Source organism: Odontesthes bonariensis, chromosome 4 (assembly GCF_027942865.1).
Source record: "Odontesthes bonariensis isolate fOdoBon6 chromosome 4, fOdoBon6.hap1, whole genome shotgun sequence".
NCBI lineage: Eukaryota > Metazoa > Chordata > Actinopteri > Atheriniformes > Atherinopsidae > Odontesthes > Odontesthes bonariensis.
The window spans coordinates 25,954,808-25,968,862 of record NC_134509.1 but is presented as its reverse complement, the minus strand read 5'-3'; the positions used below and the strand labels follow the sequence as shown (position 1 = coordinate 25,968,862).

At 40.0% G+C, this 14,055-nt stretch overlaps 1 protein-coding gene across 1 annotated transcript in view; it reads right to left on the bottom strand.

Annotated features, from left to right (window-relative positions):
* Positions 1-1,285: 1,285 nt before the first annotated feature.
* The window catches only part of xylt1 (xylosyltransferase I), an 87,938-nt gene continuing 75,168 nt past the window's right edge, over positions 1,286-14,055 (bottom strand). Inside the window, exons 10-11 of the mRNA XM_075463695.1 lie at positions 8,583-8,916; positions 1,286-4,349 (exon numbers count right to left, since the gene is read on the bottom strand). Coding sequence (XP_075319810.1) covers positions 4,027-4,349; positions 8,583-8,916 — 657 coding nt within the window. The 3' untranslated portion in view covers positions 1,286-4,026. The remainder of the gene's footprint in view (positions 4,350-8,582; positions 8,917-14,055) is intronic.

Genomic DNA, 14,055 nt, shown 5'->3' with positions numbered 1-14,055 from the left:
CGCTGCATCGTGTTCACCAACCTATAACTTTGTCTCTCTGTTGTCTGGAGTTCAGCAGGTAAGGTAGAGTAGATTCAGTCATAGAATAAACCCAGCAGAGCTCTTAGATCCAAGGACTCAGGTCAGCTGGTCCAGTCCAGAGTCCAGACTAAACATGGAGAAGCAGCATTTAGCTGTTATGCTGCAAACAAGTGGAACAAACTGCCAGTGGAGATTAAACTTTCACCAAATGTAGACATTTTTAAATCCAGGTTAAAGACATTTCTGTTCTCATGTGTCTATGCATGAAATATCTTTTAACTTATCTGGACTGTTGCTTGTTTTTAATTCATTTAAATGATTTAATTTGTTTCTCTTTATATTCTTTTATGTATTTTTAATGCTTCTTCCACTCCCTGCTGCAATGCTTTTATTTTATGTAAATCACTTTGAATTGTTTGTACATGAAATGTGCTATATAAATAAATTTGATTTGATTTGATTTTGATAGAGTAGATCTTTTTATTCTATTTTGTCTATTTATTTTTGCTGAAAATGTCTGCTTGCTTCAAGTGGAAACAGTGTTGGTGCAGTTCAATCTCAAAAGACAACATCTCAAAGATACGTTTGTCCAAAAAGTATTAGTGTAAGAATGGGGAAAAATTTAAGGCAGTATGATGCAAATTTGTATTTGTACATATTGAAGTCTAATCATGTATTGTTTAAATGCCTAACTCTAACTCTAACTAACTATGACTGAACTAAGTAGAAGTAGAAAAGTTCAAACTACAAACCCAACAGATGCGGCTCAAACCTGGTTCTCTGGCATGACAGTCGGTAATGCCTATCCCAGCTGCCATCAGGCGAGAGGCGGGGTTCACCCTGGCCAGTCCATCGCAGGGCCAACACAGAGAACCAGACACACTCACTTCTTGGGTCAATTCAGAATTAACAATTACCCTAACATGGGAGGAAACTGGAATACCCAGAGAGAGCCCACAGATGCACAGGGACAACATGCAAACTACACAGAAACTCCCCACCCACCATTCAATCCAGGAACCTGCTGTGGGGTGTCCACCACACCACCATACAGTCCCAAGAGTATACCATTATCAAAAATAGCGCTGATAACGGTATGCCTGGTCATTTGATCAGTTGATTATGTCGATTTAAAAAACAATCGTGGCCTATCTTCAACTCAAGCATGAGCCTGTTGAGACGAGGATGGAATGAGGATGTTACAGATATGTTACAGATCCACACAAGGTGTTTTTCAGTAGACTTTTATTTCCAAAAAGCAGTCAGAGAAAAAGTAAAACAAGCAAGTACAACAAAAACAAATCCCGCAAAGGGCAGAAAAAAATAAAAGCTGATAATGACAGAAGGCCTGATGATATATACAACAGCAGACATCATTTTGGTGTTGCAGTACGAATGAATCACTTGACAGACTCACGGTAGTCTTTGCGTAAGGTTAAAACAAATAATAAAATAAGGATTTTCTTTTTATGGACAGAGAAGGTTCTAAAAGTCAGCTAAGGCACACAGAGCCTCCCCGGGGAAAAAAAAGAAACGGGGGAAACATCAGTCAGAGAAATTTGTGCAACAGTTGCTCAACAATACATTCCAGCCAGAACAACAACAATCAGATTTTCTCTGAGAGGCAAATAGCACAAAGTTATTGTCACAGCTGTCCAAATCACTGAAACGGGTTATGTACTTTGATCAATAAACACCATCAATTCACTCTTTTTGCCCAGTTATTGACATTTCAAAAACACACCTCAAATAGTTCTGTGTCATTTCACCACATCTGTATTTACATGTACAATACTTTTTCAAACAATATGTCAATACAAAATACCTATGTACATCTTCATTTGTGAATAATTTTGTTACAAAATAGGACTTTCACATTTAGTTACATTTAATTAATTCACCTTTTTTCAAAACGGTCATTGAGCTTACATTAAATATGTATTCTGTGATGTAACTGTTAAAAGCACGGTGGCAAAGTAATAACATGGCAGCAGAGGCTGCCGGGGGGGATGTCCTCTACAGTTGAACCCCAGAAACAGAGTAGCTTTGACAGGGATAGAGAGATAGCAGTTATAATACACACATCTGACAGAGAGGCAAGGTGAACTTGACAATAATGAACAGTAATGTCTCTTCATTAGCCTGTGTAAAAACAAAAAATGAGCTCATGTGTTGACTAAACGATGTTGACAGTCACAGATTGAAAACCTAATTGGCCTCAGATGAAACTTATTTCAAGGTAAAACTAATATGTGACCAAACCTCTTGTTCAGGATGTGTTGCAGTACAGTGCTACTGCGAATGTAATTAACATGTCCAGAGATTGTCCTGATGGCAGAAAAGGTACTTCAAATGTAAATAGGGCTGACAAGGTGCCGTAGAACTGATTTAATAAATTATCAATTTTTGCAATCAAAATACAATATAATATTCACTTGAAATTGTACATTATTGTCACAGCATGAATATCATGACCACCCACTGTCATTTCGAAACGGACAAGAACCAGAAAACACCAAAAAGCACAGTTTCTCTTTCAGTCCAGACCTTGTCCAGTGTTTGCTTGTGAAGATTTTTAGGTGAGGCTTGTAAGGTTGCTTGACCTCTCACCTCACAGGTCAGGGTGGCTTTCTCTTGTGACAGACTCGGCAAACAGCCATGTAAGGAACCAGGACAAGAGGATCTATTCAGACGGGACAACACTGACTAACACACAGGTGCGGGCCATAAAAAGGGTACAGCATAGGTTCGGGGTGTTAGCCTTTGTAAATAAAGGCGGCTTTCTTTACAAAAAAGATATTCATCATGCTACCAAGGCAGCGTCTCAGTTATTTAGTCACTGACTAAAAATATCAGTATTCATATAAACTTATAAATAAATAGTGACTCATCGACTCCCCCCATTCACACACACAAATTTTGAGACTTCTTGTATAGTTATGTACAATATTAAGTGTCGCTGAAATGACTGGAATAATAATAATAAAAAAAAAAGGACAAGGATTTTAAGGTCAGCTTAAGGTAATTTTGTTTCAAGTTTGAGGCAGGTTGATTTAGAAAAAAAAGACAGACAAATCAGTTCTCTCTTTGTCCGCTGCCTGTCACAACAATCTGGGTGTTATTAAAGAAATCTACATTAGGGAGGTGTTAAATCCAAAAATACTGTCGCACAACAGCCACAAATCAATTAACACTAAAGTGTCTACATGGAATTTCTTAAATAATAAAGTTTTTTTCATAATTTTACAGTTATTCTAAAAAGACCTTTGTATTGGCGTTCCTATTCTTTAATACTAACAAAAGCAACAGCCGCAGACAATTAGTCGAGTTACAGCAGTTGCACAACCTGCTCAGGCACTGAACTGCAGAAATTTGAGAATAATTCTACTGATTCATAAACATCACTGAATCAATTTTCATAATAACTTTGCTTTTAACGATGCAATACGAGCTGTACTGTAACTGTTTGAGGGTTATGCTGAATACGCAGATATTGTGTCATTTGACGTTGCTCACATAAACCGTAAGGAGGCACATTTAATGCAGTACCCAGCTAATTCCTCATGAAGGTTATACAGCTAAGGCTTTGTTGCAGCACTACCTAGTCTGCAAGCAGTGTCGACAAGCCAAACTCACATGGCCACGGTGCCCTTTTCAGGGCGTTAAAAGCTGACTTCATACTTCATTCAGAAGCAAAATAAGAGCGTGAAAAATGCAACGCTTGATCACAGTAAACCTCAGCTATGAGAAGAAAGAAATAAATACACCAAGAAAATGAAATAGCAAAGCTAGCAAAAAAACAAAGGAGGAACCCTGTGGGTGGATCGGAAAACTCATTCCTTCTCGCTTTCTGTCCAGACAGCCTGACCGATTTCCCACCCAAAAAAAATACCTTCTTCCCCCAGAGATAGAAGGACGCTCATCCGTTCCCAACCTGCAAGAAACCTCTCAAATAAATAAAAATAAAGAGTGCCATGGCCTCCTGTCCAGCTGGAGGTCTCACTGCTACCTGATGCGACCGTTAGCACGTGGTGGTGCCAGCTGGGATTTGGGATCTGGGCTCAGGGAGCTCCATGGGCTTTTGGCACAGGCCTGCATGACAGGACAAGCAGTGGGGCCAACGGCGCAGATGTCAGCCGCCTCCCACAACTCGCCCACAAGGCCATCTAACCAGCGCTCGAGCTCCAGACCAGTGAGGGCCGCATTCCTCTTTGCCTGCTCCACGTATGCCAGGCTGACAGGGATGTTGAGCACCGGGTTGAGGCCGTGGAAACTCTGCTCCATGTAGCTGCTCTTTGCCGGTCCGTTGTGGAGCTTTAGTGTGTCCTCTGGAGAAACAGAGAAGGGAAAGACAGTGAACGATAAGTGGTCAGAAAGACAGTTTGGACAGTAGAGACAGGTGGATGATCGGTCGCCATGTCTTCTAAGTTTAAATTGGCTGCTAGTAAGCTTGGATTGAATTATACAATTGAACTTTCTAATTCCCTTTTATGAAGTTGTAAGTCAGGTCACTGCATTGTCAAATTTATGAAAACAGTCAGAAATACTCAAACACGCTTGCATTCCTTCTTCTCATGACAGTGAAGTCCTAGAGGATGACTGCAATCAAAGCTTCTCCTTAAAGCGCCTTCTCCACCCTGAGCTCCAGTGAAGCTTTAAATTCCTCACTGGTCCTCTAACTGGGATGCTAGCCATCCCTTCTAAGTGTGGCTGTGGAACACAAACCCCCTCTCACCCAGATGTTTGCAGACATCAGCGCTTTTCACACACTGGTGACAGAATGATTCAGTCAGACATGAGGTGCTCACCAGTCAGCGCAATGTCCATCCAGCTTTGCGGTTCCAGTGAGTCTTATGAAGTCATGCCTCTGGGGAGTTTTCATGCTTCTGAATAAAAATGGGCAGTTATAGATATGAGTGTGTGTGTGTGCATGTGCCTGCTGCTGCCACATCGTAAAGTTTTACTGGCACTGCATGTAGGAGGAAAACCTGGTGCCAGACACAGCAGTAAATTATAGGCGCGGAGATGGAGGAGCTAAGACCAAAGCACATTTCAACAAGCATACAGCAGCGCCAAGCCCTCACTTAATACCCACATAACGATAATCTCAATTTAAATTTAATTAATATTCTTTGTATCCTTACATGATAGATATGTAAACTATACAGCTGTAATTTAACTATGTGTCATTGTATGTATGTATGAATTAAGGACACAAAATGCCTGACCAAAGATGAAGCAAAGAGGTGCTCTAACAGCCATGGCAACAACCTTTATCTAGTTGCTGTTTTAACCACTAAAGGGACTCACATCAAAATGTTTCTAAATGAAAAGTCCTCTACAATATTGAACCAATCAGGGCGTTGATTGTCAAAGTGAACCACCGCTGCAGACATCTCGGTTTTAAAAGTAGAATATTTGATTAGCTTACAAAACATGGCCCGTTGCTATGGTTGCCAGGTTGGGCATCAGCATCATTTGAGGGGCCCACACCAAATTCTATGTCCACAGGGTCGCAAAGTCACAGAGAAAACTCAAGTCTTCTCAATCTCAAATGATTATTTCTTCCGTCAGAGTTTAAAGTCCTCGTCATTCAAAAAAATCATACTTAAGGATAGGGAATATATTCTATACTTTGACCTTTTCAGATCATGAATTTAACAACCTCTCAAGGAAAAGTGCTCATAGCAAGGCCAGAACCCGTAATGACACATAATATGTAACATATATTTCTTCCTTGTAACGGACCAAAATTCCCAAACTCTGGAGACACTGTAAAAGGTAGCTATTTCTTTTTTGTATTTACTGCATTTGAGGCAAAGTACATAAGTAATATTATAATAATTGTAGCCATAATGTTAACTGATATATATAAACGTGGCAAGAGAGCCTGAACTGACAGCCCCGAAGCAGCAAAAACATTCAACATGGCTGCCGCCACCAGTTGTGGGATTGGCAGTACAACAATGAATATCTTCTTAAATTAAAGGCTGTTGGTCTCTACATGGATCTTTGCAACCCTCCAAACAATCTGTGGACCATGGACATTAACATCTGGCCAGAAATCGAGTTTCTTGATGTTTAAATACCTCATTTGCATGCTGAAAAAATGCGTGAAGCAAAGCCTTGAAGACTATAAAAGTTTTGATGCCTGGTCTTACACAGAAGAATTGGTCTGTGAAATTAAAGTGGTCCCAAACCGACATTCTGGTTGAAAACAGTTCGTATTCATTTTGTTTAAACTTTTGTAATGAAAACTGTTAGCAGTTCTAAGCAGCCAACGAAATTATAGTGTAGAATTCACTGTGCAGTCTATGTTATATGTGAGCACAGTTATTAGACAGATTATGTGTTCTTGGGGTATACTTTTTACCCCTTTGTCGTGGTCTCTAATAAGATTTAATCCCTCTATTTAAAACACTGGCATTTGTACACTTGAGATCCAGGGTTATAAAGGCCGGTCAGATATTCGATTTAACCACCCATCAAAATGACAATATCAAACTTAATATGAAACTTTCAATGCTCCTCCATGGTTTTTTCGACTAGTTAACATCTAACCCTCATCATGCAAAACAAAAGTAGTGTTGTTTTTTTCATCCAGTGAAAAATTGATGCAGTTACACAGACATCACGGGTCCATGGTTTGTCATAATATTGCACAATAATGATTTTTACTCAGTCATCTAACATACCAGTTTCAAAGTACTGTACATACTTTTAGCTTTCTTCCCTTTACTTTTATAAACTTGTCAAAAGAAAACCCTGAATCTGAATCTGTAGGTGTAGAGTCACATGTCAGACGACATCATGAGTATTTCCTCTATAGGAACGCACTATATTACGGAAAATGCATGGAGGCTGGAAACCAGCTTGATTTATTCATCAATCAGGAGGCCAGAACATAAAAAGGTGAAAGGAAAGTTTGAACAAAAACAAACTTAACAATAAACTGGTGATAAAGATGTAACTAATGCGGTTGCACAACAGCCCCACTGAGACTCAGGTTAAAACAAAAGCTGTGACTTTATTTGTTGTTTCTCTTCATCATTAAATGGCTTAGGGAGATTATCAAACTGTAAAAAGACATGAATACGCTGGAGCTGGCATCTTGGCTCTCATGCGGCTTTCAAAGCAAACTGGCTGCTAGATTAAAACACTGCAGTCTTGCCCCTTATCCATGCTGACTGATTGATTTAATTGTGTCATTGTTTTTAGAGGGCTAAGTGCACTGCTGTTTAACAGTCTGTTTAGTATGTATGAGCTGCTTGCTGGGTTATTAGGGGTGACTTGATGACAAATAACCAGGGTCTGCAGAGGCCCAGAGGCTTGATTAGAAAGGGCATCGCTGCAAATGCAACGCTGCAGGGTTGTGTGTGTCTGCAGACATTTTGAAACACCTAAATCAGCAATCATTACTTCGCAACGAATGCAGCATCAGTCTGTGGCAAAATGTTGGTGTCAGTGGGAAGTAAAATACTAAACACAATAAGCAATTTTTTAGCAAGTAAGACCTTCACAGACACGTGGGAAAAGGTTGGGATTTAGAACATGACACTTTATTGCCATCACACCACAGTGGCTGATTTTTTTATTACAAAATAAGACTATGTGGAATATAAAGTGAAATGTTTTCTTGTGCAACCTAGAGGCACATAATGTTGCAGCAAGTGATGGTTAGATGAAGCTTCTTAAAGCCCTGAAGTTTTCAGCTAATTAAGGTTTAAATGTTTTAGCAAAGCCACCTGCGGATTAGCGGATTAGCGGTTTGAAAAATGGTGCAATATGTAAGTATGTATGTATACACCAGTGTATGAATCTAAATGAATGTCCTAATTGTTATATAATATGTCCAGATGCCAAAATCTGTTTATGTATTTGTGCCTCTTGCCCAGTTTTTTAATTTGCATATTTTTTGGTTAAATAGGAACAAATGAAATCTTATCAAATCCTAATCTGAGTAGTTCATATCACTTGCTTTACAATCTTGCTTCGTCACCTGTGACTGTTGGAAGTGAGGCCTATTTTGTCACTGACAAACACACACTCGACACACACTTCAGCTTTAATTCACATGTCCCATCATTAGTAAATTCCCTATGAAAACTAGAGGGAAAAAAATGATCATAAGCACAAAATAGGTATAGCATCTGAAAACTGTACTTGAGTGGAGTAAGCATTATTTTACACCTCTGACTACATATCAGAATATAGTTTAGAGAAAAAAAAACACTAAATGAAGCCAAACAAATTATCATCCTCAATGACACAGTGTCAACAAAACTCAATATTTAAGCCTAACATACTATGCTGCTGTTGTAAATTACAATTTGAAGGTCTCTACAAAATCAATGTGGGACTTCCACTAAACCAGATTTGCTGTGAAACATTTTGTCCTTAGAATAGCACCTTGAGTATTTTCTTGAGTCCTCTGTTGTTGAGGAATAGCAACGCAATCAATAGTAATTTTGTTTTATCCAAAAGCTGAAACAAATGACAAGCACTGGTTACGAATAAAGCCTCATAACAACCTCAGAGGGAATCTGAATCTCTTTTCTCACCTTGTCGAATAGGCTGGTGCTTGTTATAAGCCAGTGGGGCAATAAGAAAACGGATCTCAGCCACAGGGCTCCAGTGGTGCAGGATGCGGACGCTCCACACACCGGGTCGCAAAGGCTGGTTGAGCGGTGGGCGGTAGTGGGTGAACTCTGCGCTTGCGTCAATCAGGATGTCATAGGTGGCTGCGATGACATTGGTGGGGTCGATCCACACGACAGTGACGGTGACGTTGGGCCCTTTATTCCACTTCTGCATGCCCACCGTCTCATCCATGGGACCCATTAGGCCGCCAATGTTTCTGAACATGCGTTCTTTGGCATCCCACTCCGTGCCAATCTGACAGAGGAGAGAAAGAAAGGGGATGAAGGAAGCGAGTGACGGAATGGGGTAAGACCTGAGGCCGGGAGGGGTAATAACAGCAAAACGCTCAGGACGTCCATCGTGGGCACTGTAAATTCTGTACTCTGTAAATTCACCTCTACAACTCCATTTAAAGAAAGAAAATTAAACTCACTAATCAAACATAGCATTAAGATAACCCACATCTGCACATATCATGAGTACTGCTCAGCATGCATTCCTCATCAAACAGTTTCCCTCTCAAGCTCATCCCTCAACATAGCTGTTATCTATTGTTTTATTACTTAGAAGCTGTTTGTTCTGATTTGCACATTTGAATTTATTTGTCCACAGTTGCTGCAGTGCCCACGTCTGGGAGACATGCCAAGGAGAGCGTATGAAACCGAAAACATATCCCCCAAGGTATAAGGATCAAATCTACCCCTGTTTGCTCTCTGAACAAATATTTTGGTCATGGGACGATAGTGGCAGAGGGCAGTACACCAGTGTTAGTCATATTTATCCTAAACAGCCACCTAAACAGACCACAGAGAGAAGATAACAACTCCCCATCAATATAAAAAAAGAGGAAGACACTGAGTATATTCAGACACAGCAATCACAGCCTCTTTGACAGGAAAAAAATCTGGGATTCCAGGTTGGACAGCTCTTAAAAATGAGCTTTCAGTGCTTCCATCGACGACTCGGGGAAACTGCATTCCCTGTGACAATTCTGAGATAAGTAACATGAGTTTAAAAATAGAACAGGCAGTAGTAGTGAGAAAAATATGTTCTAGTTGAATTAAGAGACATAAAGTGCCTCAGGCTGTAGAACATGGAACTTGTTGCCAGCCCACATAACACTGGAAGAGTGCCTGAGGAACAAAGAACCACGTGAAGGTTAATATGTCTTGTAAGCTAACATTTTAGGATTTAATATCAAAATACATTTTTGAATATTACTGGTAATGTCTTTTTGAAAATGAAAAACATGGACAACCATTAGGTGAGGTAAATGAGTGCAGCTATTTGTCTTGAATGTCTGCTCTGTAGTTTAGACTGTAGCTGAAGAGAAGTGATCTGTGTGTGCTGTACTGCAAAAAATGTGCGGTATGCAAAACGGCAGACTTGACTGATGAGGGAGGCAGGGTGACAGGATCAGAGGAAACACACACATACAAGTACCAATGGGGAAAGATGTCTGGAGTGTTGCAGAAATGTGAGAGGGATGGCAGCTTTGGGAAGCACACATCCTTACAATGGTAGCTGATTAACGCAGCCTCACCCTGCAGGAGGATCAATGGCTGACTGGAACTGACTCAGGATTATATCCTCTGAGATTTCAATGCACAGTAAAAATAGACATCACTTGTGTAAATGAGGCCGACAGCAAAAGATTGAGTCTTGGCGATCTGTTCAAGACACCTTGCTTTCATCTAAATTACTGGAGTGACCTTTAGCATTCCAACCTCTAGGACCTCGTATTTATTTCTCATTTAAATGGCTTATTATTTCCCTTCTGCAGCTGAACATATTATTCAAAGTGAGCACACACAACACCCCAAATTCAAGCACAAATAATAAATTAGGGGAGTATTAAACCAAGATTCTCATTGTATTTCAGTAAAAAGTCTAAACTTAAAGTTGTGAGACGAAGATTCGACAATATTCACGTGATGGGTGGGAGGGAAACCCTTGAGACCTGCCTCTGGATCTTGCTGGCAGTCTATTCAGCAACAAGCTTTAACTGAGCACAACTTACGGTAAATTCTGCACAGCTGGTGAAGCTGCAGTCCGTGTTTAACTTTTTCAAGCAGTTTCAGGCCAGCAGCTTGAAACTGCAGCCTCCCTTCTTAATAAGATGCACATGCAGCTTGTCTGACAGGCTGTCTGCCAAATGACTGAAGCTCAATCACTACCCTGATTTACACAGGAGCACTAAGCAGGAGAAGATATATATATATAAACCTGTTTTTGTAAAAGGTTTGGACATATCTGCTTATTCAAAATGGATGGGTAGGTGTGTCCAAACATTTACGGGTACTGATCAGTTATTGTACATCTACACGTACGTTGATGTACAATAACTGAACAGTACAAATATACTGCCCACACAGTCAGTACAATTTCTAGTCACAGTTTCTGACTCACTGAAAAAAATGAAAAGATGCATGCTATTCCTTGTGGTTATTCTTAGTTGTCACCAGCTCCTGTTTCTTCTGTGTACTGGAAAGGAACCGTGCGGCATGTGTCGAGCACCAAGGTCAGTTTGAGTTTTGTTGAGCCTTTACGTGCAAGACTGATTTAGTGACTGTTAATTGCTTTGCTGTAATTTAGCTTTATAGCTAAATATTTTGAGGATCATTTGAACTATATTCCTGAGTTTATTACATTACATATTGCAATTATCTATTTGTATAAATCTGCAGATAAAAGATGGAGTTTAGAGTAGCACTAAACTCCTACCAGTCTAAAAGCAGGTCAAACAGGGATTCACTTGTGGCACATCTCAGCTTCAGCCTAGAGCTTACATTGACCTCCAAAATCAATCTGCCTCCCACTATGTCTACTAAATAAGCTTTAGCTTAAGACCAATTACAAGCTTTCATAAAGTCACAGACTTATGACCTTCTTTTGCTTATTGCTCTGCACAGAGGCACAAAGTTTTTTGAGAAACTAATACTAATCTGGCAACCGCATCATGACTTTACACATTCTTATCAGTTATCCCATTCTCCTCCAGGTCTGGACCTGTCCACTGACTTAGATTCATATTTTTTCATTCTTAAAAAGGCAATTACTGACATGCATTGCGATTTACAAAAAAGTAACCCTCATTTATCCTCTGCTGTCAACCTGACAAATGGAAGGAGAAACTACTGATCTGATTATGACTTATATTTCACATTTATTACTTTTCTCCACATACGCCCCATCATTCATGTTATTACCTATATTCCTTGTTTCATCCTCTGCTCTGTCTGTGCCTCACTTAATAGAAAACATAAAACACTCCCATCTCATAATCTAGCTATTACGTTTCTTCTCTCTGACCTGTTGACCTTGCAAACCTTTTCTCCACGTCACCGGCTTGCTGGCGCCTGGAGTCTGACACTTCCATTAAATACGGCAGGCCAGTTTGATCAGGAAAGGGCATGGACAGTCCCACTGTACATCTGGCCCTGTTTAAAACCTTAGGACATGAACGCCCCTGGAAGGTCCATTCAGAAGCTCATTAGTAGCACTTTTTAGAAGGGGTAAAATTAAACACAGGTGTTCACCAGGAACACCAAAGGACTCCCCTGGGGCACCCATTACACTACTGGGTAAGATGGATGGATGCTAATAAATATTCACACTGGAATGATGAATGTAGAAAGACGGGCGGCAGAAAGTGCAAAACTTTTTCTGTTACTTACTGTAGGCCTGAGGTGCAGTAGCCTTTAAACAACATGCTCATGTAGGCCAGCCTATTATCAAAAGATTCTGGGGGCACACCAGAGAACTCAGACCTTGGTGGATGTTAAGATCGCGACAGAAAAAAAGCGACGGGGAAGCCAACATGATGTAGGGCCCTTTAAACTGACATAGGACTTCTGGTCACAATTGCCTAGACATGGCCCCTTACTTCCATCTGCACATTACATCTTGTAAACGTGTAGCGTTAATATCCAAGAGTTGTGGGATACACAAGGCAGGCAGCCACTGTTAGCATGATAATATGTAATTAAAAGCAAGCACACAAATTGTTTTAAATAGTGGGGAATACACTTAACGGTACGTAACTACAGCACATAACTGGCTAGCTTAGCTTACCATAAAAGCTTGACATAGCTATATGAATGTATATATATATTATATATATTTATGCATCTTTCTATACATATTTATATTTTTTTTTCGTAAAAAAGGAAGTCTAAAAATAGTATGATTCGTTAGCGTAGGAGTTCACTTGCAGAGATGATACCATTTCTCTACATCGAGCAAGCTTTTTAGCTTCCAGGTTTGGAGGAAGTTAAGCTAACTGATTTATTTTTGTTGCTACATAACTATTTGGGCTTTTGGGCTGCCAACTTTTCACTTCAGCTTGGAGTCAGAGCTGTTCTGGATTGGCGTGGGGGCAAATACCAGCTGTGATGAGCTAGCTATGCAGATTCTGGGGCACACAGTGCCTCGTTTTCACATCCCTCTATACTGGGTTAAAACTTCGCCTTTGCTGCTCAGAGCTGTTTGTGCGATGTCAGTTTCCTTGTTGTACTTAATGCCAGCGTCAGTAGTGAATTTGTTGTTCAATGTGCGAGAATATGGAGGTGTAGGATGAGAGCGTGAGAAGAGAGTGAATTGCATAAATAGAACTGGGTTGTGTTTAGGCTTTTCTACTTTGAGCAAAAGTTTTTAAACTAACGTAAAACCTTTATTTTACTTAAATTAGAGATTTTTGAAGGATAAATTTCAACTCTGTACAAAGCTTTCATCATGTATTTTAAACATCCTGTTGTTTCATCTGGAAGGATGATCAAACGACAGGTCGTTGTTTTCTCGGAGATTAAACAAGATTAAAATGCATTATTTCTGCTTTTTGCATGAACAATGTATGCACAGCGTGTGTATAGAAATTCTGATCTTGCATAATGTTGTATAACAAGGATTTAACCGTAAGTCAAAGTCAATGTTGTTCTATTGTACAAGATTTACACAGCAGAGCATAATATACCTCTCAATGTCAAGTCCGACTTGAGGTGAAATACTAATTTTAACTGTGTGGGCTTTAAGTGGTCCTATACTAAATCATGCTGTAAAAAGGCCTATAAAGGCAGCCGTGAGGCAGCAACGGGGGAGTGAAAAGAAAGACAGATATGTCTTTCTTTCTATTTGAAAGAAGACGGGGAACATGTAGTTAAGCCAACCATATGGTTTATCTAGCAAACTTCAACGTACAGCTTCAGTAATATGGCTCATATCTGCTAAGCTGACAAAAGCACAAAGCCAGTGCAGCGATGGCGTGCTGTCTCATTTCAGCTCTCTTTGCGGATGTTTTGAATGGCAGATGGACAAACTGACTGACAGCCACTGCACTGTGCCAGACAGCGAATGCTTTCTCAGATTGAGCATTCTGATAAAAGCCACAGCTCGCAT